Source organism: Pyrgilauda ruficollis, unplaced genomic scaffold (genome assembly GCF_017590135.1).
Source record: "Pyrgilauda ruficollis isolate IOZ18807 unplaced genomic scaffold, ASM1759013v1 scaffold6, whole genome shotgun sequence".
NCBI classification, from domain to species: domain Eukaryota; kingdom Metazoa; phylum Chordata; class Aves; order Passeriformes; family Passeridae; genus Pyrgilauda; species Pyrgilauda ruficollis.
Genome location: NW_024527710.1, coordinates 13,841,033 through 13,865,940, shown reverse-complemented (window position 1 = coordinate 13,865,940; position 24,908 = coordinate 13,841,033). Strand labels below are relative to the sequence as shown.

At 43.5% G+C, this 24,908-nt stretch overlaps 2 protein-coding genes across 6 annotated transcripts in view; one reads left to right on the top strand and one right to left on the bottom strand.

Moving 5' to 3' along the window:
• CC2D1B (coiled-coil and C2 domain containing 1B) overlaps positions 1-21,085 on the top strand; it is a 28,355-nt gene extending 7,270 nt beyond the window's left edge. The window contains exons 6-25 of the mRNA XM_041483003.1: positions 1,010-1,147; positions 3,069-3,330; positions 3,827-3,951; positions 4,106-4,181; positions 5,279-5,389; positions 5,711-5,841; positions 6,112-6,184; positions 8,506-8,618; positions 9,405-9,573; positions 10,780-10,952; positions 11,056-11,181; positions 11,691-11,749; positions 11,981-12,097; positions 12,576-12,649; positions 13,294-13,352; positions 15,077-15,128; positions 15,737-15,836; positions 18,643-18,733; positions 19,054-19,184; positions 19,971-21,085. Of these exons, the coding sequence (XP_041338937.1) occupies positions 1,010-1,147; positions 3,069-3,330; positions 3,827-3,951; positions 4,106-4,181; positions 5,279-5,389; positions 5,711-5,841; positions 6,112-6,184; positions 8,506-8,618; positions 9,405-9,573; positions 10,780-10,952; positions 11,056-11,181; positions 11,691-11,749; positions 11,981-12,097; positions 12,576-12,649; positions 13,294-13,352; positions 15,077-15,128; positions 15,737-15,836; positions 18,643-18,733; positions 19,054-19,173 (2,169 nt within the window). The 3' untranslated portion in view covers positions 19,174-19,184; positions 19,971-21,085. The remainder of the gene's footprint in view (positions 1-1,009; positions 1,148-3,068; positions 3,331-3,826; positions 3,952-4,105; positions 4,182-5,278; positions 5,390-5,710; positions 5,842-6,111; positions 6,185-8,505; positions 8,619-9,404; positions 9,574-10,779; positions 10,953-11,055; positions 11,182-11,690; positions 11,750-11,980; positions 12,098-12,575; positions 12,650-13,293; positions 13,353-15,076; positions 15,129-15,736; positions 15,837-18,642; positions 18,734-19,053; positions 19,185-19,970) is intronic.
• Positions 21,086-22,981: 1,896 nt separating this feature from the next.
• ZFYVE9 (zinc finger FYVE-type containing 9) overlaps positions 22,982-24,908 on the bottom strand; it is a 55,575-nt gene continuing 53,648 nt past the window's right edge. For all 5 annotated transcript variants that reach the window (XM_041482999.1, XM_041482998.1, XM_041483001.1 and 2 more), the window contains 2 exons: positions 23,989-24,165; positions 22,982-23,477 (listed from right to left, as the gene is read on the bottom strand). In XM_041482999.1, the coding sequence (XP_041338933.1) occupies positions 23,316-23,477; positions 23,989-24,165 (339 nt within the window). In that variant the 3' untranslated portion in view covers positions 22,982-23,315. The remainder of the gene's footprint in view (positions 23,478-23,988; positions 24,166-24,908) is intronic.

Genomic DNA, 24,908 nt, shown 5'->3' with positions numbered 1-24,908 from the left:
GGTCAGTCATCGGGGTCTTGTCTTTCAAGGAAGAAAAACCTACTATTGCTGTTTTCTCCAAGGAAAGCAGTGCTGTATGAGTGCAGGTGATCCTTTTGCTTTGTTCCAAGGATGAATTCTGATGTTAGCATAGAATTGAAGAGGTGAACAATTGGAGACAAGCATGCCTTGTCCCTCATTATACATAGGAGCATGCAGACTGCAGTGCAAGCTTCCAGAGTTCCTATCTTCTCCCTAAGAGTATTGAGCAGTGTGCTGAAATTGTGAGACATGTTATAACTCAATAATTTTGGGGTTTTTCTCAGTAGCATTATCTGTCTCAGTTTAATTTGTCAGTCCTCATGCAGTCAAATCCTTTATTCAGTCACTGTGTGTTTCTGTTGTGTGCCACAGATTCCAGTGCCTTTACACTGGGCCAGTTAGTAAATGGGATTGAGAGGGTTTCTGTAGAGATAATGGCAATAATTACTTCAGGAGCCATCTGCAGGGTCTCTGTGGCTGTGGAGAGTTTGTAAGTAGCTGCTCATGACTTTGCTTTTGTCCTAAACTAATTCCAGGCTGTAGGAGGAGGAAAAAGAGCTCTTGTTGTAAAACCAGGTTGAAGCCCAGAAGGCAGCAAACTAGCATGGTTTAAAAATAAGAAAAGAATAAGTCAAGATTTGTGCCAAAATACCTCTTCACACCCTCTGTTGTGTGGGGTTTGAGAGGCTGCAGTGTTCTCCTCACCTACTCACCGACCACATGGCTCCAATTACTCTGTGAGTGAGAGTTTCCCAAGTCTCTCCACCCATTCTTCTCTGTGAGGCTTTTGAGAGAGCCCAGAGGTGGATGCAGGGCCCGTTAGCACAGCACAAATGCTCCTCTGTTTTAGGGGCTGTTCCTTCCTGCACTCAGTTCACAGCAGTGTGTGTGTGTGTAGAAGAGGAGTGTTTGCTTTTCAGTGCGGTGGGAAAACTCGTCTAGCTGGATGAAATAAGTTTTCTTGATTTGTTTTATTGTTCTTTCTGAGACCTCCTCACTTCCTGCTGTTACCAGTGAGCTACAACAGACGCTCGAGGGGAGGATTGCTGACTACAGGAGGGCGATTTCTAACGCCAGGGAGTCGGGGGAGAGCGCCAAAGTACGGCGCTACGAGAGAGGCCTGAAGGTGAGTTGGGGTCACCAGGGTGAGGGTGAGGCAAAGTCAGCTCTCTGAAGTGTGCTCTTCCCAGCTGGGTGAGTTTGTTGACAGGGGAGTGAAATTTTCATGTGCTGCCTGGTGTTACTTTAAAGGCATTTGTTGTTACTGACTACCCACCTGATACAGCAAACACACAGATAAGGTGTGGCTTCAGCTGCCTTTTGAGCTTTGTTTCTGTTGAATGTGGCAGGTGGTGGGTGGAGGTACGGTTTGTGGTGCATGCTGAAGTTAAACTCACCTGCCTGGATCTGAATTTGACCCGTGGTGACTGCTCAGTGTTACCTTAAAGCAAAGTTTTCCTAGCAAATACACCATGCAGTTCATCACTGCTGCCATCCCTTAGGTACTAACCTTTCACTCACTTGTGTCAGACAAAGGGAGGTGGTGCCTTTCCCTGAGTGTGTTGGCTGTGCTTGAAAAGAAACAGAGCAGGATTTTTGATGAAGGCAATTAAGAACTGCAGCAAAGAGCAGCCTCTCGTGGTTCCAGGCAGGTGGCGTGCTTGCAGCGAGCTGCAGTGCTTGTTTACTGCTGGGCAGGGCCTTTCTCTCCCCGTTGCTTTCAGCAGCTCTCCTGCATCACCTCAGGCAGCAGCAAAGCTGTACAGCTCAGGGCTGTGCACTGGGGCAGGATGTAGTGGCTCACTGGCTACCAGGTGTCTCGGGGTACAAAGGGAACAACTGAGGACAAACTTGGGGAAGAAAAAGCACAAGAAAGAAATCTCTGTGTGTCCACTGCCTGCCAGCCCTGACAGGAATGTACACAAAACCACCTGGCCTTTCTGAGTGCCACAGGAATGGGCAAACCAGCTATTCCATCCAGTGATGAGCTTAGTGCACTGTGCCACTTCCTTTATTTTTCAGGTAGGGAGCTTCCCTGTGCCTAAGCAGTGTAACTGAGGATAATAGACCAGATCTCACTTCACAGCTACTGAATTAGCAAAATTATGTGTCAACAAATGGTGTAGAGTTCTCTCTTTTATGTAGTTCTTGGAACTGTGAACTTTAATCTCAGTCTGTCACCCCCATGTGGAGAAGAGAGAGCTGCCTATGGGTTGCTGGTCTAAACCCCAGTCTCACATGCAGTCATTTCAAAGTATCTCTGCCACTGTTACTCAATAGGTCAAACAATGCTGTGGCTAAAAAAAAAAATAGCAGTGATTCTGGCACTGATGAGATTTTGTTGTTATTGTCTTTGTGTGCTTCCATTTCAGTTTCTTTGGAAGATGAAAGAAGTAAAACTTTTGTTTTGGCTTGAAGTGCATGGTGGTCTTTTGTCTGAACCTCAAATTAAATTTAAAAAATAAATATACTGAGGAAGGTAATACTTGGGGAAGAGGAGGGGTTTTAAAAAAATGAGCAGCAGTTAACTCAAGTTAGAGATGGTGAGAGCTCCTTACCATAGGTGGTGAGCTAAAGCTCCATTTCCTTTATTAGTATTTAATGGCTTTTCTCGCTGCATTAAATAGGTTTGCAGACCCCTTCCTTCCCTGGATCCATGTAAGCAGTGACATTTCAGAATAGCTTATTATTACATTTTAAAGATGCACAAAATCCATCTACTGTTGGTTTAAATGGGTTCCTTGGTGACTTTCTGTGACAAAGCTGAGTGGATCACATCAGCTCTCCAATAATTCTGGCTGCTGAGGTACCTGCAGTTACCTGGTTTGGGTAACAAGGCCTTTGCACTGTGCTGCTGTGGTATCTGGACACCTTTCACTGGCACTGAAGTTCTTGCAGAGAACAGGGAGCAGAAGGGCAGCAGCCTGTGGTGGTGTGTGTGACAGAGCCTGTCATGTATAAGGGGATGAATTTGTCTTTTAATGATTTTATGCTAGTAACATGTTTGATGAAAATGCCTGTTGACTCTGTTGTTCCTTCTGTGCCAGACACTGGAAACCATGCTGGCTGCAGTGAAGAAAGGCAAAAAAATCAGTGAGGAAGAAATGCCACCTCCTGTTGCAACAGGAAAGAGTTCTTCTAATGTACCTCAAGCCATGGGAGTGGAGCTGGAGGATTCAGGAGATTCACCAGAGAGTAAAGCTGAATCTGCTGCAGATGATGAGCAGAAGGCTTCTCCTGAGGCTAGGGAACATCTGGAATCAGAGTCTCTCCAAGGTCGTGCTGCTGCTGATCCTACTGTGGAAGCAGGTACTGTGATCTGAGAGGAGAAGCAGTTGCAGCCCTATTTTAATGTTGCATCTTCCCTGATGTTTGTGTTGTGTGTAGCAAAGCACTGCTTATGTTGGAACTTGCCTGCTGAATGTCTCAGAGTTGTCCATGGAATGCTGAGTTTCTGGCAGTGGAATCAGTTATTGTTTTAGAGCTCCTCTGTGCACTGGAGCAGTGTCCTTAACTTCTCCTGTGCCTCAGTTTCTCCTTCATTATTTGACATGTGTAATTCCAGCCTTTAAAGAATTTTGAGATACTGACTTAGAGGCCTAATATTCTTTTTCATTAAATTGGGAAAAATGAAATTGTTATGTTAGATGGGACTTCTGGAGACTGGAGGAAAAAGGATATTTGTAAGATGGCTGTTAGGACTTACAGCAAAAGGGGACAAATGAGGGTTTGCATAGATGGATGTAGCAAGGGATGCAAATCTTGCATGCTCTGTGTCAGTCTCAGCATTGTCTCATTCTCCCAGATCCCCAGCACAGCAGCACACGAGCAATCCTACTTATGAGGCAGAAGGAGTATAAATTAGCAGCTCTAAAAGCCAAGCAGCAAGGGGACCTGGAGAAAGCAAAGGAATACATGAAGGCGGGCAAGGTATGCACTCAAGAAATCCCAAATGTTGAAAATACCCTGTGCTGTACTCACAGGGTATTTTCATAATAATACATATTATATGTCACATACTTACTGTGGCAGCTGGCAGGTCTTGGACAGACCAGAACAAACCTTTTGTTTTTTTCTGTGTTAGAAATTTAATGTGGTGTTGGAAGCTTTGGACAGTGGGCAGCCAGTAGACCTACGGAATATGCCTCCATCTCCTCAGGGTAAGGCTTGTCTTCAGGAAACCTTTACAGAAGTCTCTCTGTGCTACAAAGCTATTAAAAGAACTGGAGATTGTTTAGGACTGAGGCTCACTGCATGTTCACAGTCTAATCAAGACCAATGAAGAGAAATGAGGTATCATTACTTACATTGCAGTTACTCTCTGTGAATTACAAGTTCAAACAAGTATTGATGTCTGATATTCTGGGTTTTCTAAGTGTAGATAATAGTAGCCAGTATTTGAAGTGGAAGGGAAAGAAGGATAATGGCACATTCTTAAAATTTACTGTAATATTGATGGTGTTATGTGCTTCAACTAAAATTCATGACATTAAGGTGAACAGATTGCAGTGCACTTAAGTCTAATTTTTAAAGCAAGTCATCAATATTAAAGATACCTCAGTCCTGGTAAGAGAGATGTTGGTGGTTTTTTAAGTAGATGCAGTATCCCTACTAATAATTAATACTTAGTCTTTGTAGCCCAGTGTTTGAAACAACTTACTTTAGTAGATTATTTTGTTCTAAGACACTAAATGACCGACTCTTTCAGTAAATCATGAGAGTCATGACTCAAGTTTCTGATCACTAAATGGGATTGCAGAGGAACTTCACCCAGGCATAACCTTGCCTTAAAAAATGTGAGATTTTTGCAGCAAATAATCTTGTAGTTTTCTGTTATACAGTACCAGAAACTGGAGTTTCTGAATAGATGATATGAGTTTCTTCCCTTTTCCAGCACATCTTTGTTACTAAAATATTTTAGTCAATTAGCAGACTTGTTCACTCTTTCCATCTGCCAAGATACCAAGTTATATTTTGGGGAAAGAATTCTTAGAATACTTGAACTACTTTTACTTTTTTTTTCCCCCCTCAAGCAGCCCTAACCAAAATTAAATCAGCATTTGAGATTTTCTCTTACAAAGCATGTTCTCTAGATAACGGGAACCTTAGACTTAGGTAGCTGTGGAGATACTGTTTGGAAGCCAGAAAGTTTTCAGGAGGATGATGTGATCAAGTTGAAGGTTTTCTGAGTGACATGAAGCAGTAATTGCTGTGTATGGAACATGTTGTGAAACTCCCTGCTTTCCCTGCTTTGCAGATCTTGAAAGCTTAGGACATGGACAAGATGCATCCAAGCAAAAAGTACCACCTCGGGTGGGAAGTTCCCAGGATCTTGCAACACCTGAACCTCAGAACCAAGAAGCTTCAGGTAGGACTTTGGCATTTCTCTAGTAAGTCATGAAAATAGCCCTACTGGGAAGCACTTTAAGGTCTGACCTCTCCCACTGAACTGCAGCAGGAGTGAGTAAACCTGCCTGATGTTCCCAGGTATTGTTTGATGCTGATCCAATCTACTTTTGTTCTGGATCAGTGATGGAAGTGAAAGTTAATAAACTTTCTAACAGCAGTGTTCATAGTGAAACTTGAACAGTGATGTTCTCTGAAGAAGAGGAGAGGAAGAGGAGGAGACAGGCAGCCTGTGTGTTTTGAAATCTTCATGATGTGGCATTTAATAGTCTGTGGTTTGCAGAGTCCCTGCAGCAGCCCAGGACGGTGCTGGAAGCGCTGCAGCAGCGGCTGGAGAAGTACAGGGCAGCAGCAGCTCAGGCCAAGGCCAGCGGGGACGATCGCAAGGGCAGGATGCACGACAGGATAGCCAAGGTAAAACTGGACTGTGGCTCTTTGCATCCAGCAAAGCCATTTGAATTAGTTCTCTTGCTGAAGACTTTTTCAAGGCTGAAATAATTTGTGTATTGTCTGTCTGCTTGAAAAGAGGTCCTGTGGAGAAGCTGGAAAGCATTCGGAGGAAGAAATAGAGACAACACACATATTGTAGTAAAATACTGAGTCTTGTGCACTGTTTATGCTGGTTAAATACAGATGATTGCTAATTCAGCTCTATTTTATGTCTTACTATGCTTTTGATTGCAGCAATACCAGGATGCCATAAGAGCCCATAAGGCAGGGAGAAAAGTGAATTTTTCTGAGCTACCTGTTCCTCCTGGTAAGTGTGAATGTAAAATGTCCTAATCCCCAAACTTTTGTACACCGCTTTTGATTGCAGCAATACCAGGATGCCATAAGAGCCCATAAGGCAGGGAGAAAAGTGAATTTTTCTGAGCTACCTGTTCCTCCTGGTAAGTGTGAATGTAAAATTCACCCAAACTTTTGTTTGCTAGGCTCTGCAGGGGCTGTGCAGGTATTGCCTGCTCATCCTGTGGAACAGCTCCTCTTTTTTCATCAGTGAGTAGCTAGCCTTGCTGTTTGATGGTATTCTGAGATTTTTTTATTAATATGCTCCCAAGCACTGACACTATCCTCTTTTTTCATCAGTGAGTAGCTAGCCTTGCTGTTTGATGGTATTCTGAGATTTTTTTTTATTAATATGCTCCCAAACATTGACACTGGTGAATATTCCTGCATATTGGTGGCCTCATTGACAGTATGGGAACTTAAAACTAGCACTATTTGAAAAGTTCAACAGCTTCACCATAGGCAGGTGCTAAGAATGTTACTTGTCTATTCTCTGTGTCAGCCCTCCTAGAGGAAAGACTAAATTTGGGTTATATTGGCTTCTTAGTTTTGCTGGAAAGAGGTTTTTAGAAGTGAAAAAATTTTCCTGATGTCTCCCATTCTGCTGATTCCTATCAGGAGCCTCAGAATTTGATATCTAATGAATATCCCCTTGTAACACCTTGTAACATCAAATCAGTATTGCAGCTCTCCTGGCTGTTTAAAGCATCTGAAGAGATGAAGCAAATCATGCCCATGGTCACACTGAGACAGTGGCAGAGGCAGCAGCTGAGCCTGTTTCTTGAGGCACTGTGTCCTGTTTATCTTCTTCAGAACACTGAGTGCTGTGTCTGGAAAATTTTGGGCAAGGTCATCTGTGAATGCTCTGCCTCTCATTTGCATGATACCATTTCTCCCCTAGAAACATCTTTCCTTTTACCTTGGGCCTGAGATCTTCTTCTGAAGGATACACTCAGCACTGCAAAGCAGTGCCTGGATTTTAAGTTAGAGGATAGAGATGGACTTTGTGGTGTTTTCTGTGTGTCAAATGTGGCAATGGCAAGCACTGCAGTGGTAGTAGACTAGGCACTGCCAGCTCTGTCAGGTCATGTGTGGGTTTTAAGGTTTCCTGCTTTGAAGCTGTCCCTGAAAGGCAGTTTAGCATCCCTTTTTGCAGATTGTGCTCCCTTTCTTGGTAAATACCAGTTTCTGTAACAGTGAGGTACTCCATATTTTTACCTCTGGAAATGAGGAGAACTGCTCAGTGTCCTTGCACATCAGCTGTGTGTTTTTCAGCCATCATTTAGGGGCCATGTGATTTACATTGTAGACAATTATCAGGCAGTCACTGAAACCACCAGTGAATTACCCTGGGAGGGCAGTGCCCTTCATGGCATCTGGCTGGTGACGAGTACCAGCCTTGGACTCCCTGGAAACAGAAATGCTGCTGAGCCATGGATCAGATGTCACATGGGGCAGCAGCACAGGATTCTCTGTTCTGCCTGCCTGAGTACCTCAGACTTGTGCTGTAGCAGCCATCTCTAGGTTTAGAAGCAGTTTAGTCACTGTTTCTTAGCACTTCTCATGAGACTGGCAGCAAGAATACTTGCTATATATTAAATGAGAGAAGTCTTAACACACGTTTTGTAGTAGTTGCTCTGGATCTCTGTTCTCTGAAGCTGACACTAAACTGGTCATGTGGCAGTGAGAGTTTATCTTCCATCATCAAGCCTTCCTCCCATACTTAAAAGGATAACAAAACAATGAAGAGCATTATTCTTCATACACTTCTCATTTAACTCCTCTGAGTCTGCCTTAGTTTGCTACCTCTGCATTGCAGTACCTTTTCAGCAGAGGCTGAGTGTGTAACAACCCAGCTATCAGCAGTGGATTGTTTATTACTCTGGGGGTAGCACTGATTTTCTGCTGGACTGTGTGCCTGCTAAAGTGAGGCAGCAGTGAGAGGGGAAAAAATGAGACTAAATTTTCTGCTGCTTCTGGGGGCATCCCTACTACTGAAGTCTTGAGGTTGTGAGCTTGCTTGGCTAGCTGCCAGTTGCTCAGCTTGGAAAACTGCTCAGTTATTGCATCATTTTACTATCATCCACTTAGGCTGGGTGTCTGTGAGAGATGTGATCTAAAGCTTGATTTAGCAAGGCATTTTGGCCTTGGCCTCAGTCTAGTTAGACTGAATACTAAAATATATTAGATAATAGGTATTTGGATAGAAACAGCTTCACAGTAAACAAGTAATATGGAAGACATACCATAGGGCTTATGCAACTCTCTCTTCTGTGTTCCTTTCCTTCACAGGATTTCCCCCTCTTCCTGGCGTTGCAGCAACAGATGGTGGCAGCACAATCGCTGCTGTCCTGGAGAGTGCCAGCAAGCTGGCAAACATGGAGGAGAATGATGAAGAGGAGGAGGTTAGTGTTGCCTGGTAGGATGTGTAAAAGTTCAATTGCCATCTCATATGGCATGCAGATATGAGGCCATTGGATTTCCAGGTAAGGGTGCTGAGCTGAAATACATTTTTAAAAGTCTGAGAAGTACAGGATCTCAGTAGTAATTTCAATTTCCTTTATAGAGTTGGAGAGACAGAGATGTTATTGCAGTCAGTACCACAGAGTCTGTGAGTGTAGGGTTTGGCTCTTTCATAGCAGTGTTGTTATGTAGATTTTATTTTCAAAGCAAACACTTGAGATCCTCACCACTCCTTTACATTGTTCTGAAGTACTTAAATCCATACTTTTATCTTACATCCCAGTAGCTTCCTATGTTTGTTCTTTCCCAGGATGTTCAACTCTTACTACTTTTTGTCAGGCTGCACCAGCATTTAGACTTTGGTTTGATTTCTAACTCTCTCTGGATTTGGTTGCTGATTGATTGTGCTTTCAACTGGAGTAGCTTTTAATGGAGAGAATTCCTGGATGATATTTTTTCTGCATGCTTCTACTTTTTTAAAAATCACAGCCTTGTTGAACATTCCTTTTATTCCATCTATGGCTTCCAGAGGTCAGCTACCTGCTGGCCTGGCATGGCTCATAAACCTCCAGAAGTTAAAATTTGCTGTCTGGAATGCAAAGCTCCCATCAAAAGGGATACCCCAAGGCTGATACGGTGATAACCATGGATGTTGATGCTTGAGATGCTGTCCTGAACCCTGAAATAGATTTTGTGCATTTAATATGCATTTCTTTTTGTTTTGCTAGGATGAGCCTCTTCCCCAGGCCCCAGTTGCCAAGAAGCCAACTCAGGTTGTGAAGCCAACTCCAGTTCCTTCTGCTGCAGCTCAGGAGAGCTCTCCTGAGCACCTGAAACGAGCTGCATCACCCTCCTCCCTGGACAAGGCAGAGTCAATGGATCATCTCCCTCCAGCTGGTAAGTGAAGGGATCACCATCCCCAGTGCTCCACATGCAAGTCCTTTGCTCTAGTTTGGGGAAGACTTTATAATTTAGGTGTGGGCCTGTGAATGTGTGTCATAGATTTCCTCTGAAAGGATCCTCAATATGTGTGTGCTGGAGGGCAGACCCAGGCCAGCCATGCAGCTTTATTTCACAGAGACAGCATGTATAATTATAAGGCTCATTAGGTTTTTTAATTAATTTTGATGTAACAAGTGTATCGATTCATAATGTCTAACTCTGCTCACAGCTGAGCTCTCCATATACCCTCGTTAAAGGAGACAGGTTGCCAGTGTGAATTATTCGTTGATCTAATGGAGCTCCCTACATTACAAAGAGTTCTCTGCCTGGTGCTTCACCCAAGGATCTCAGGCTGGCAGTGCAGGCAGGGCTTCATCAATCTCTACTCTTGCCTTGCTAAGGTCACTGAGCAGTTGTGTGTACAAGATGAATTGTACATGGTAAGGGACAGCCACCACCTCACACTGTGGTTTGGGGACACACTGGCAGTGCTCAGGCTCTTGCTGATGCCTTGACTGTAATCCCATCCTCCTTCCCTTCTGCCCTGGGCAGTTCCCTCAGGATGAAGTAGAACTGCCTGGCTGACTGATGCACTAACCTGGTACAATGTAAAGCAATCTTGTTGCTGTGGTTGTCCTTAATGTTTTGGCAAGGAAAGAAGAGACTCAAGTATAAGAAAGTAAAAGAACAAGGGATTACAAAGAAGCAGAGGTGATATGTCTGAGTGGGCCTGCACATTGGTTCATCAGGGTTCTTTTCTGACAAATCAGGGGAGAGGAAGAAAATTGCTCCAGAGGATGCTCATAATATTTGCTGTTTTGTAGAAGTTAACATGGAGAGCTGAAAGTTTGGATTCAACTTCTCTCTTGGATCAGTCAGCTGTGCTGGAATCTGTCTCAAGCCTGCAAATTAGGGGCTGTAATAACTCTTGTGATGCTTGTGAGGTTTTTTGATGAAGGATGCTGTTCCAGAAGGAAGCTTGTTTCTTTTTTTAATGCTTGAAAGTGCCCAAGAAACAGTTGAGTGCAGTAAGGAAATGTCCTGATTTGGCATCTGTACTTTCACTGATCTTTTCCTGGCTGTAAACTGAACAGGATAAGCCTGTGTCAGGGGCATTGGCAGTGTCAGATGAGTGAATCTTTCTGTACAACTGTTTTTCAGTTAGGGAGCAGCTGGAATTTCTGGAGAACAGGAAGAAGCAATACCTGAAGGCAGCCATCAAAGCAAAGAGGGAAAACAACCTCGAACAGGCGAAGACGTATCTCAGAACAGCCAAGGGCCTTGACCTAAAAATTGAGCAGGCAAAATCTGGCAAAACTGTTGATATTTCCAAGGTTAGTAGGACTGGTAATATTCTGCTTTGTTTCCTATTCTTGGACATCTAAGTGCTTACTTTTCCCTATAAGGGCTCTGAAATGTGGTGTTCTTGTGTTGCAGCTGCCATCACCTCCTACAGATGATGAGGGTGATTTTATCTTTGTACACCATGAAGATGTCAGGCTGTCTCAGAAAGCAGATGAAGTTTATGCACAGCTTGTAAAATTGCTGAAGGACCAACATGAGGTGACTATTTTATAATTTTTAAAAATGCTTTGGAGTTTCTTTTGTACATTTCTCTGGGGTTTATTAATATAATCCCATCATTGTTCCAGTGGGGTATTTTTTTTTTCTTTTAAATTACTTATGATATTGGGTATCCTAAAATGGAGAATTTTCAGAGTTTGATTCTATACTAATGAAAGCCAGAGGGTGTGCTTGAAGACTTGGGACTAACAAGTTATCACTCCTAAATATGAGCACTCAAGTTTGGAAATAGTACCTGAATATTAAGACTAGGCCTAAGGTGAACATCATATCTACAAATCAGGTGATTAAAAAGTAATAGAGAGAACAGCTCAAGCAGATGCTGTGCTTTGGACTTGAGGAATGGGGTAGTGAATGTTCTTGAGTGACTCAGGAAAATGCCTGGTTTTTCTTAAATTAGGTTGTCATCAACCTCAGAACTGTACCAGTCATGAATCTGTGTGTGAGGATGACTGAGTGAATCTGTTTGGTTTTGTTTGTGTTGACAGAGGTGTTTGCAGTACTCCAAGCAATTCATGCATCTGGGAAACGTAGCAGAAACGACTCGGTAAGACCCAGTGCCTGCTTTCAATCATCCCCCAAAGTGGGTATTTCAGGTTTGAGTCTGCCTCAGCCCCTAAAGACGTTGGGGTTTGAGTTGCTAAGTTTATCCTTGTGTGAAAGGGTTGGGACTGTGATTCCTGCATCTCCACATTGCTCTCAGCTCTGGCTGAGGGTCACGCTGTGCTCTGTTTGATTTCTGGGTTTTTTGCTGATTTTTTTTTGCCTTTTTCTGTAGATTTGAGAAACTGGCACAAAGTTGTAAAAAGGATATGGAGATCCTACAGCTTGCACGAGCACAAGGAATGGATCCTCCAAGCCATCACTTTGAGGAAAGAACCTTTAAAATGATAAGGTGTGGAAAACCAAAAGTATTTCTCAGTCAGGCTGGAATGACTTTCCTGGTCTTTTGCCCTTGTTTGAGGAATTCTGGGCTTCAGCAAACTTAGGTGGCATCCAGGATTAGGCTCAGCATTCCTGAAAGGATACTCTCAACAACTTAAATACAAAGAAGTTGTTCTCTAACTTCTCTTGCTGATTCTTTTGTTTTTAAAATGCCTCCAGCTTCCCCTCTTACATTCTGTTTCTTCAGCCATTCCTCCTTCCTCTGTGTTTCTCCCTCAATCCTGTTGCCTCCTGGGCTTTGTTCCTGGCCGCAGAGATATTTTTAGCTCTGTTTGTGCTCTTCCCTTGCTCTCCTGTATTTTGTGGAGATGATCTCTGTAGGAGTGCACTGTTGAAAAAGCTCTGACAAATGGCCATGGCATCCTGGGTTGGCCATGGATCAGCTGATGGTGGGATGAACGTGCTTTTTTGTCTTTCTCTTTTCACAGGATATTTTCTGATCTCAACAGCACAGAAATGCACCTTCTTATTGTCAGGGGGATGAACCTACCAGCCCCACCAGGTGTGTACTCAAAAGGGCATGTGGGCTTTTTCCTCTGAGTAGGTAAGGAAAGTAATGGGGAACTAAATTTCTCAATCTTGAGGGCCACTTTAGGAGCCAGCACTCATTTAAACAAAGTAACCACATTTTGGGCTTGTGCCCCCCCAAAACCTTTAAACAGTATTTTTTAAAAAAGCAGACAGGTGAATGAAGAGAATCTGTGTTCCATCTGGACAGGGAGAAGAACTTTACATTTTCCTGGGTTCACTCATAACTGGGCCATAGTTAAGGTTTCATTTTTACTCCTATTTTGTTACAAGTGCCTGCTGTGAGTTGCACCACTTTGGTGTATTTTGACCCTTCAGTAGACAGGATTTGCTCCAGCCAGTGTTACTGCTTTTAGCCCCTTGTTCCTGGGAGCTTGTAAAACATCTATGCTAGACTGTCTTAGGACTAAAAACATAAAAAAACCAAGGTGTTTTCCCTTGGATGCCAGCTTCCCTTGGATTTTGGTTTGATGGGATGGGTTTTTCAGTTGTCTAGAGGCAGGTCATGAGTCCTGCTCTAAAACAGTTGGGTGCTCTTGAGAATCCTTCTCAAGATGACAGATGCAATGACAATGTCTGTACTGGCTGTTTGGATTGGCTGGTTGTTGTCTCACCCAGGTGTGTCACCAAGAGATTTGGATGCATTTGTGAAGTTTGAATTTCAGTACCCGAGTGCGGTGAGTGTGTCGTGGCTCTTCTGCCCCTCAGTCTGTCTCCCCTGCATGAGATTGTGAAAGCTCCAAGGAAAGGGAGAACACTTCTAGACATCCTGCTTGGATCTGCTTTTAAAGCAGATTTCTTTTTCTGAGAAGCAGAGCTGCTGAGTGTGTTGGCTGCAGGTCTGAGCTTTGCACCTTTCTCTGGATGCTCCCCACACCTTACCCTTGGCAGGGTGGTGTCTGCAGGTTCTGTCAGCAGCACTCTCAGTGCTAAGCTATGCCCACCTCTCCCCCCTAAAGGCACAGTCAGGCTCTTTCCAATGTTGGCAAAATGTGTCAAAGTTCATTTCTTTCAGGGGTGCCAACACACCCAGCACCAGGGCACACAAAGTTGTTGCCAAGGGCCACCTTAGATGTGATCTCCCTAAGTCCTCTTCCCTTAAAAAAAACAAGCTTTTAAAGGCAATGCATTCGAGCCTCTCTTACAATTGTAGAAATGGATGGAAAGGATTAATCTTTGTCATCAAATAAATGGTGATTTAATTAGGAAATATATCTATATCTGAGATAGGACTTGAGCCATGCAAGTTTCTCACTCTTACTAATTAACACTTGTGTGTATGTGTATAAAAATATGTATACACATATGTATTACTTCTTTCCTTGGAATTCCCCAGTGTCATCCTGTTCCTCTCACCTTTAAAAGCAGTCTCTGGTCTGAAAAATACTCAAACCTGAGAGCTAGAAGGGCTTCTGAGGAGGGACTGACTGGTCTCTTACTGTCCATAGAAATCCTGGGGCTTTGCTGCTCTCTGTAAGGCAAAACCAGACCTTGCTCTTGCAGGACTAGTGCTTAGCCCAGGGAGAGTGCAGAGCCTAGATTTCTACCTCCCAATAAATATTGCAGTAATTCCACTAAAATTAATTCAGTTACCTGTGGGAAATTGGTGATGGTCAGACCAGGTTTGTGTTTAGGTTTGAGTGACTTGAGGCCTTAATGAAGGAGTAACACAGTTAGGGTGGCTGAAACCAGAACTGGTCTGTATGAATAATTTTCTGGGGAATGAATAAGAATCAGCATAGTTCCTTTTAATCTATTTTCCATTGTTTAAAGAGGAACCAGATCTTTACTCCTTAGCCAACAGTCAAATAAATATACCACCTTTCTCCTTTACAGCTGAAATCAGTTTTGCACAGTAGCTGCAATAATTAGGCCACATTGTCCTTGTTCATTCTCCAGAGATTTAGTTTGTACTCTGCTTTAGGTTAAAAGTTAATTCATTTTGGTGGCAGATTGATTGTCAGGGAAAATAATAGTAGGGCAATTCCCTGAATGATTTGTGATGAATTCCTTGTGTAGCTTATTATTCCAGCTAATGCAGGAGGAGCAGAATGACTGTGTCATGGAAGGTGCACAGTTTGTCATGGAGTTTAACAGCCCCAGTCAGTAACTTATGATGAGTGGCTTGAATTGACTGTGACTATGTAGTTTATCTATGGCTCTAATATTTAATGTAATGTTTTGGCTTATTCTTTCTGCAGTATTATCCTTGTTACCACAGTGCAATCCAAGTATTTTAGTCTTGAATATACCATGACTTTTCTTATTTAGGTAACTCCTAAACCCTTACATTTCTGGTATAGGCATAAAATAGAGCTGGCAATAAAAATGGTCACTAATCTGTTTTCAAACAGTACCTGACAGTTTTATGTGATGTCTGTCTCTTTTTTTTTTCTGATAGGAACAACCTCAAAAGAGTAAAACACCTGTAATTAACAATAACAATTGTCCAGGTGAGTACTTGTTTTCTAGAACAGCAGGGAAAATGTTGCACCTTGGGAATCCCTGGACAGTACAGGCTGGTGTCAGACTGTCAACCAGGCCAGAGATCCTCGCACCACATTTTTTCTTCTTTCTTATGAAAGGGTTTGTTGGGGGTGAAGTCCAACTGCATTGGCAACTTCTTCCCGCTCATCCCAATATTGGTGGTAGCTATTATGTCATTAATCAAACCAGTATTAATTATATAATCCATAACACCCCTTCCCAGTCATTCCAGCCTTAACTCTGCTCTTTCTTTAATATTTTGTATCCTTTTTTCTTAGCCACAAACACTGTTTACTTGCTGGAAGACCTAAACTCTGTAGTTTTAGCTCTCCAGTACCTTGCTGTCAGCTCACAATGGCTTGGTTTTCCTGCAGTTTGGGTTCTGTCCCTGTAAGGTGAGGGTGACATGAACTGTGGCACAGGGACACACCCTGGGCCTGACTGAAAAACCCTCCTGAGGAGGATTCCTGTGGGCCAAACTGAGATAAAAGAGCTCTGAGCAGGTGCATGGAATGGAGCCCTGCACACCATTTGACTCACAGCCTTCTTCCCCTGTCCTTCACTTGACTTGCAGAGTACAACCAGCTGTTCAAGCTGAACATCAACCGGAACCACCGAGGCTTCCGACGCGCCATTCGCTCCAAAGGAATTAAATTTGAAGTGTTCCACAAAGGGTGAGTCCACAGTTTGCTTCTCTGCTAACAGCTGAAAAGAGTGTTGGAGCTGAAGTTTACGAAGCACCATCTCTAAGCCAGCACTGAAGAATTGTCTGGTACTCATGTCTGAGAGCTTTCAAAATGTGCCTGAGCTCTGTAGCTTCTTCCCCTGTGGGGGTGAAGAAAGGCACAAATTCAGTGAAGTTGATTCAGATCAGTTGAGGATTAGTGTGTTAAAAGGAGTTGGTGGGACTGAGAAAGCAGTGGTTTACTTCAAATTGTTTTGATTCTTACCCGGTTTGGTTTCAGTCATCAGGACTAGAAAATTTAAATATTCTGTGGAATAACTGTAGAATAATGAAGTGGCAGCAAAATATGAAGAGCAGGAAAGCAGGTGACAGGTGATGGCAGAACTAGAGTTACTGTACTAGAGTTTTTGTATTTCTAAAACTATTATACTAGAGTTTTTGTACTTGTGAAACTACAGAAACTAGAGTTCTTGTACATTCATTAATTGGGTCTTGCAATACTTCCTGAGCACTGCTGGCAGCTGCCTTGAGAGAGACTCCCCTCATCTCAGAGAGCAGGATCACCAGATGAACATGAACAATGTTCAGGGGGATCATCCTCAGTCCAGGCTCATAACTGACTTATTCAGAACAGGAGTGGCCTGTGTTCCCTCATCCCTGGGTTGGTTGTGATCCAAGACTGTGATGGGATGCCAGATAAAGAGCCACCATACAAAACCCAGCTTGTCCTATTCCTTGTTGCTATTACTGGGCCATGCAGAAATTGTCCATAGGTTTTCTGAGATGGTTTTCAAGTTGCAGATGTTTCAGCTTGTGACCTGAAGTCCCACTGCTTTATTCCAGATCATCCATTGGCATCTCTGTTGAAGCAAAAGTTGATTTTCTTTTTTTTTTTTTTCTGTCAATCCTGACTGCTCTGTGTTCAAGATCCCCCCTCTTTTGCACAGAGCTGTGAAGTGTTTACATTTATTTAAAATGGGGTTTTTATCACTTTTTCCCAGCGTGGGAGAAAGGAGAGGATGAAGTGATCCAGGCTCTTTCCTTAAGACTGTCTGCTCCTTGTCCTTTCTAAGACTACAAATGAATAATACTTTCAGAAATGCTTGGGTGGATGTTGTAGCTTTGGGGTCTCTGATAGCTCCTTGACCATCTCCCAAGAATTATTTTTGCTCAGTGAGCAAAGGAGACTTGTTTCAGGTCATATATATTAAACTTCAGTTTAACAACACTTTCAAGTAAAAACTCAGCAATGTATTTTTCCAAAGGAGAAGTCTCTTCTTGAGCCTCTCCTAAAAGCTTCTGAAGATGAAAGGGAATTTCCCCAGAGCTGTTTCTGAAGCCATAGCCTAGAGCAAGTTCTCAGTCTTCACAGCAGCCTCCTGGAACTGAGCAGGGATGAATCAGTCTTTGTTTCTTGAGTTATAAAATGGAAAAATGCTTTAAAAAATGCAGCAAGAATTGCTGATTCTCTGAAGTTTATGAGCAAAGTGCCCCACATGCTGCAGTACGATTACATAACCTTTCATTTTAAAGTCCTGGGGAAGGAAATATTCCAACATGTGAGCTAAGAAACTCTGAACTTTCCTAAATGATTCTGTGAGTCTGCTGTGGCCTCTCTGATTGAGAGTCTCAGTCTCCTGTGCCACCAATGATGTGATCATGAGGCTTCATGAACAACCTTTGAGTTTCCATTGCATATGTCAAGTCTTACTTGATAGTATCTTAGTATCCCTTAATGATAATAGGAAGAAGAAGGGTGGATGTTTTGGGGTTGTGGGGGATGGGGTTTTTATGTTTGTTGGTCTGGTTGCTTGTTTTTTCTGAAATAGAGTGGGTAAAAAAAAGAAATCTGGAATCTTGGAAAATTTCCAAGAAAACACAGCAGGTGTGGCCAAGTTATCTTTTTTTACTCCAGACTCTCTAGAGTTTAGTTGTTTATCAAACCTTTTGGAGACTGGTCCAGGGATGCAGGCAAAGAACTGCTGTGTTTGAGCTGAACACTTCTGTGGAATTAGGGTGGTTTAGTCTTGGCTGTTGCCTTTTGGAGGAGTTTTTCTGGGTAAGAGCTGTAACACCTGGCTCTGTTCAGGTAAAGACTGACTTACTGCTGATTAAACTGTTCAACACAAGTGACTACAGCAAGAAGTTGCTTGTTTTCCTCACAGGATAAAACTGCTTCTGTGTTTAATTCCAGCGTACTGGAAAACCTAAAATTACAGTTTTTGACTGTTAAAACTACCAGTATGTAGGTGAATCCAAACAATAGCTGAAATGTTCTTATTTACTGAAATTGTTTTGATTTATCAAGACAAAACAGAATGATTCATGTGATGTTTTCCTAAAAGTAGCTTGCCAAAAGCAACAGGTGCCTGTGAAATGTTTGTTTTGCTGGGAGATGCAACTTCCTTGGGAATTCCTTCTGCCTGTTCTGTTAAACAGCCCCAAGCAGAGGATGGCCCTGTCCTGGCCACTGGACCTCCTTCCCTGTCACCCTGGACAGGCACAGAAGCTGCTGCCACTCCAAGTGCTGATTTAGTTGGCTGTTTTTTCTTCACTTTTGTCCTCATCTTTACCTTGATTGCAAAAGAATAATTAACAAATTAGTACTTTCTTATCTTGTTCCTGGTAGTCTGGTTTTTAAGGGTTTGCCTGTGGCACTGTGGTGTGCAGGGTTCCAGGAGCATGTCCTGACCAGCCCTCTCTGGATGTGGGGATGGAGCAAATAGTGATGACCTCTGGGCTTGTTTTCTCTTTAACGTTCTGACAATCTTTACCCCTTCACTTCTTTGGTGCAGATCCTTTTTCAGAAGTGACAAACACGTGGGGACAGCACACTTGAAGCTGGACAAGCTGGAATCAGAATGTGAAGTTAGAGAGATCATCGAGGTAGGTTTTTTGGATGAGGTGTGTTCTTCTGCTCAGAGTTCCCAAAGGGGAAATGAGTATCTGGATCACATAAACGTGACTGGAGTCAAGTTTTGTATTAGGTGAATTTGATAACCTGCCTGGGTTGTGGGGCACCTGCTCTGCTGAGCTCCAGTCCAAGGAAGTGCTTGGCTGTGACACTCCCAGCACTGCAGTCACCTGCAGGGATCTCTGTCACGCTTGGGCCACAGGCAAATGCAGTCACAGTTGCCTGAGGCTCTATGGTTTAACATTGTATTCCCTATTTGTTCTAACTGTTCTTCTTTTGGTGGTTATTTCAGATTTTTGATGGCAGAAAGCCCACTGGAGGGAAACTGGAGGTAAAAGTGAGACTCAGGGAGCCCCTCAGTGGTCAAGATCTTCAAACAGTTACAGAAAATTGGCTGGTCCTTGAGCGTTAGTTCTGTCTGAGGTATGAGCACTGTGTCCAGAGGTGGTCTGGGCAGGACTTGACAGGGCTAGAGGGAAACTCTGCTTGAACAATGTCTTTTGTTGGCATTGACCTCATTACACTGCTCTGGCTTCAGCAGCATTCCTCTTTATATTGTGGTGGGGAATTGACATAATTTCATAAATGAGGTTACAGAATCTCTGATTAGTCTGTATCTCAAAGATGCTGTTTCACAATCATTTGAGATACAGGGACAGCTCCTGCTGTCACCTTTACTAAGAATATTATTTAAAAAGTAAGTGATAAGTAATCCATCTTCCTTTGCTTGATCTCCTGAAGCTTCTGTGCTCCCTCTTCCTTAGCATATGGTTTCATTTTACATTTCTAAATGGCAGTTAAGCAAATATTCATCAGCTTTGGAATGACATCACCTGTTTGGAAGCAAAGGAGTGGTAAATGGTGTCAGATTGTAGAGACTGAGGTCTCATTTCAATACAGGAGTCACAGTTTGGCTGTCAAAGGGCCTGTTTTAGTGGTTTCCTCCCAGCCAAGGAGGTCAGGAGGTCCTGTGAGCTCCAGTCAGGCTGAGGGACATGTTTGATGCCCGTACCTGAAATAACAACTTGGCCTCGTGCCCAAGCACTTTCCATCACTGCAGCTTAATAGTTTTGCTCCATTGATTTTCCTCGTTGACCATCCAGAACCTTGGTGTCAGCATTTTCCATATAATGTCTCCTTGAACTGTGAACATCTGTTCTGTACTGCAGCAAGGAATTCTGATGGGTTTGTTTGTGTTGTTTTCCCCAGATCCGTGGGAATGTTGGAAGTCGTGGGCTGAGCGAAGGCAGGAAGATGCTGCTAAGCTGCAAGCACCAAAGATGTTAAACGAATGCACTACTGAACCTAATGTCTATTTTGATAACAGCCATAGTGCTTATTAATAACTCCAAGGCAAACGGGAGGCTCTGGGAATGCGCTGCTGCAGGGCTTGGGGCCGGTCTACCCGAAATAGACAGAATTGCCTTAATGTGGGACTACTGATGTAGCACCAGGATGAATGTTACATTAACTATGCAGAGTGCTGTGGGAAAGGTTTAGCCCATTAAAAATTCCCTGAGGCAGTGCCAGAGCTTTTTGGTTAAGTCACAGGTAAGACTTTCACCAGAATTCCTATTCCCAGGTGTCTGAGCAGCCGGCGTGGTTCAGTGAACAGTCTGCTACTGCTGTGTCTGTCCTCTCCTATCCACACCTGTTTGGGTTGGGGTCTTTTTTTGTTTCCTAAATCAGAGGAGAGCTCTCAGGCAGCAGTTCAGGGGTGCCGGTCCCTCCTCTGTGCCCACCCTTGGCACATGAGGTTCCAGGGGCTGTCCCTTTCTGCAGGAAAGGCCCCAGGGCCCCCAGCAGGTTGGTGTTTACAAACCTGTTTTTGTTCTGGCTCCCAGCTTGCTGCACTGCCTGTCCAGCACAGAAGGGTACTGTGCCTTCATCCTTTACGGTGTTGGGGTTTTAATTTGAAAAGAAGAAAGTACACTAGACTCTGCTGCTTCCCAAATGTTCCTTGTATTTTTACAAAAATAGGCGTTTACAATTCTTCCAGGTGATGGGGAAAATAGTCTCATTTTGTCCTTTAAGAAAACTGGATAGTGGCTTATTTTCAGGAATGCTTTTTGATCAGCAGCATACAAGAAAGGGTACTAAATCTTTGTGTTTTTAAATCTCTGTGAGCTAACAGAAACCAGGGATCTCCAAGGGGAGGATGTGCCTGTGCCAGGGATGGGCAGGTTGGGAGACAGAACAGAGTCCAGACAGGTCAGCAGCTCTGCCTCTGTCTTCCTGAGCAGATGAAGACAATACAGTGTTTAGTTTTTAATTTCAATAAATTTAATATACAAAACTACATGTTGAAAATAAAAATATAATATGCAGTTTTTTGCAGTGTTAACTAACTGAATTTTAAAAGTACATTTTTTTTCTAAACAAGTACTCATTTCTTAACAACATGGTAATTAAGGTCATTTCAAAGGCTATGGTTGAAGCAGACATGTCAGTCACCAGTTGATAGTGTTTTGCACAAACAAAATCCAAACCTAAAAGACTTCTGGGGCAAAGGAAGAGAAAATAAACATTTTTCACCTCTTTTACTGCATTATTAAGCTTAACAATGCAACTAAAGTAACTGGAAAGCTGCTGCTGTGGCAAAGCTGGAGTGCAGGCTCTAGAGGAAGATTATTACCAGGTTTCTGGAATGCTCTTCCAGCTGTGGAACTGTGCCTACACCGTGTGGTGCCGAGCTGTGTCCCAGTGTGCAGAACCAAGGTGCAGAAGGGATCAAGTGGCCTCAGTCCAGCTGGGCTGCACAGGCAGCTCAGCAGGAGCAGGGGCTGGGTCACAGCTCCTGCTTTGGCCAGCAGGAACCACTAAATGAGCTCTACTAAAGTCACCCTCTCTCTCCCAAATGCCAGAGGTAAGGCTTCACTTGGATCTGACACCCTTTAAAGTGTGGTAGTGTGCTCCCTCTTGCTGGCCAGCTTTTGTTTGTGGAGTTGGCCCCAGTTCCCTGGACTGCCTTCTCTAAGGGCTGGGTGGTGCCAGCTGTGATTTGGAACGTTGGAGTTTTCATACTTTTGTTTTTTGAAAAGCAGCAGCCATTTATTCCCAAGTGCACTCTGTGCAGACACTGGGCTGCCTTTCCATAAAGTACATCACCCTGTGCAGGTACCTTTCCCTTACCCAGCCAATGGTGTTGATTTGTTTAAAAACCAGAGCCTCAGTCTCACAGTGGCCTGGCAATTCTCTTTCTCTTTGCAAGGCCACTGGTGTTACTGTGTCACAGCTTCCCCCAGAATGGACGGCAGTAGGGAGTGTATGACACCACAAATGTTCAGCATTAATTAGCGCCTCTCATCCCAAATTAATTAGTTCCAGACAGAAGGAGAAACCTTCACCCCTCTTCCTGGGAGGGACTCAAGAGAGTTGCTTTGCATGACTGGCTAAACAAACCAAACCCCTTCTCCTGCTTACAGCTCTTGCCACTGGTTAGCAGCTTTCCATGGAGACAGTAAGAACATGGAACCACATTTCCTCTGGCTGATGCTCAATTCCAGCTTCTTAATGCCCTGGCAGACAGGAGCAGCTGCACTCCTTACCAAAGCCCTCTCAGGTGAGACCAAGAGCACTGGGCCGAGTGCACATGTTCAGAACTGACCACAAAGCCTTTTTCAGCAGAACATGCAGGAACAGCCACTCTACACTGATATCACAGGTAAGCTTGGACATGGGGCTGCAATATGAAGTACAAGCTGGCTTGGGTTATGTGACACTGGCGTTACACTACAGCGAACAGCAGGGAAGGGACAGAGCTGCCCTGGCTGGGACTTGCCTCTCAAAAGCAGGACCTACTGGGGACAAGGAACAAGATGGAACTGCACTTTAGGGCTGATCTTTCCTCTGCTTCAGAGAGATTTGTAAACAAGGTACAGAATAGCAGAGTTGTTGTAGGAGATCACAGAAACCTGCCCAAAGTGACAGACTTTTGTGGTAAATAGAGGAGAAAAGGAAACTAGCCTATTACACACACACAACTGCAGAGAAATGTCTGTCCTGCTCCTCTGCATGCACAGACAAACAGGGTTATGGCTAGGGAATCTTTCCCTGTATCTCAAGGGCTTCTCCAAACTTATTTCAACCAATAATCTGGTCAAAACAATGTAAACGTTACTTTTTAATGTCTATAGAATAACCACAAATGGCATTAGGATGAGGTCAGAATGGAGGTCTTGATTGTTTCTTACATGTCCATCTACAGACAGTACAAGGTTGGAATTTCACTTTTTATTTACGCCCCAGTGATCTTTGCACCCTTTGAGCATTTAGAGTACATGACTGTAAGTCTTTAAACATGAGCATTTTTCTAAACAATAACAGAAGTGGATTAGCTGCAAGGATAGCATAGCCATGTTGTAGTATAGAAGCTGCCCTGATCCTCTGGTTGTTGACAATGCATAGAAGATTTAGAATTATGGAACAACTGTCCCACCCCCCTCCCCCCCTTCCCCAATAGTGTTAACAAAAGCTTAATTTTCCAGTTTTAAAGTGCAAATGATTCAGATACAACTGCTGCTGGAACAGGTCTGAACAGAAAATGAAGTCCTCTTATGAGATGTTTTCCAGAATATAAAAGATGAGCTCCATTATGACTGGCCCCTCACTCAACTGACAGGCCCCTCCATGAATCACTGGCACTAAGGCACTGTCCAGGTCATTCATGTATTGAGAGGGCAGTGGCTGTCCATTGCTCCCAGCTTGATAACCAACCTAAAAAATACAAAGAGTGGGTTTTAAGAACAGGACACGAGGCTGTGAGTCAGGGGGCAGGAAGGGAGGAGGAGCTGTGGTGTCTCCCAGGGAAGTCAGGAACTTGAACTGGATCGAGCAGGCGCTAAAGCAGCTTTTCCACATGTCTTTGTATTTCTTTGTGTTCCCAGTGGCTGCCTGAGCAAAAGGAAGCTTTTTCTCCTGTTTTCTCAAAGCAGCTCCTTGGGATGAGCAGGATGCTCACACAGCAGTACTTGCTGGCAAAAAGGCCAATTAAGAGTCTCTGAGCACAGAACAGGCGCTGCTTGTGCCACATGGGGGTCAAGCCTCTGTTAGTTCAGGCTGGGCCTTGGATCTAACAGATGTCCCAAAACACCAAACAACAGCCAGCAGCACCTGACTAGCATCTGATATTGCCTCAGAACGCTCTTGGTTTACGTGGTGTATTCCCATGCTGAGGAATGAACAAGAGAACAATCCCCCAGTTAAACTCAGACTGTTGAAAACTTACTTGATCTGAGTCCAGTGTAACACGCAGACCCAGCTTAGTCATTCCATCTTCTTTCAGCAGCTTCAGATGAGGACACAGAGCCAGACAGAAAGCTTTTGCCACATTCTCAGTCAGTCTGCTGTGATCAGCTGGGTCACTCAGACCATTGTGTTGCTCATCATTTTCTAGGAAAAACACCTGAAGGGAAGAGTCAACACAAGACACAACACTTGGTTTTTCTAGAAAATTCAGGTCAGATGTCATTTAAACTTCTACAAATGAAGACTTAAGAAGTAACTGTTCAGGGAAGCCCAGCAAAAACCCCTAAAGACAAGTCACCTTAGGGAGGAAAAAATAAAACTTCAAAAGAAAGATTTAAGTTTAAATAGTCCTCTGAAACCTCTTAGATCTGATCAAAAGCCTTGCTACGGAAATTCACTATGTATTGCACATGGTTTTAATAAAAACCTGCTTTTAAAAAGATGTTAAATTCAGAAAAATTATACTTTTAATACAAACCCGAAAATCTCTGGTATTTTTGTCACTGAACTTGTTTCTGTTGAGCCCAAGTGAGCTGGGAAAAAAGGGCACACAGGGGCTAAGCTGCAGAGTAAGGAACCTGGTTCCTCCTCAGCAGGCAGCGAAACACTTAAAGAAATATTTTGACACCAGCATTTGTGTGCTAGCAGAGTCACAGGCACCATCAGCCATGCAAGCAGTTTCAGTGTGATTTATGCCACAACACTTTAACATGCAACATTTAAGAGAAAGTGGCTTGAAATAACATTTCTGAAAAACAATTTATATGAAGATTTGTCTCCATGTAGAAAGGCAGTTTTTAACACAAAGGCAAATGAAACCAACTTCTGTGTGTAAGGCAGGCAGTGTTGTTGTGGTTCCCCCCATGCTGAACAGCCCGATGTGAGCAGCGGTGGCTGGCG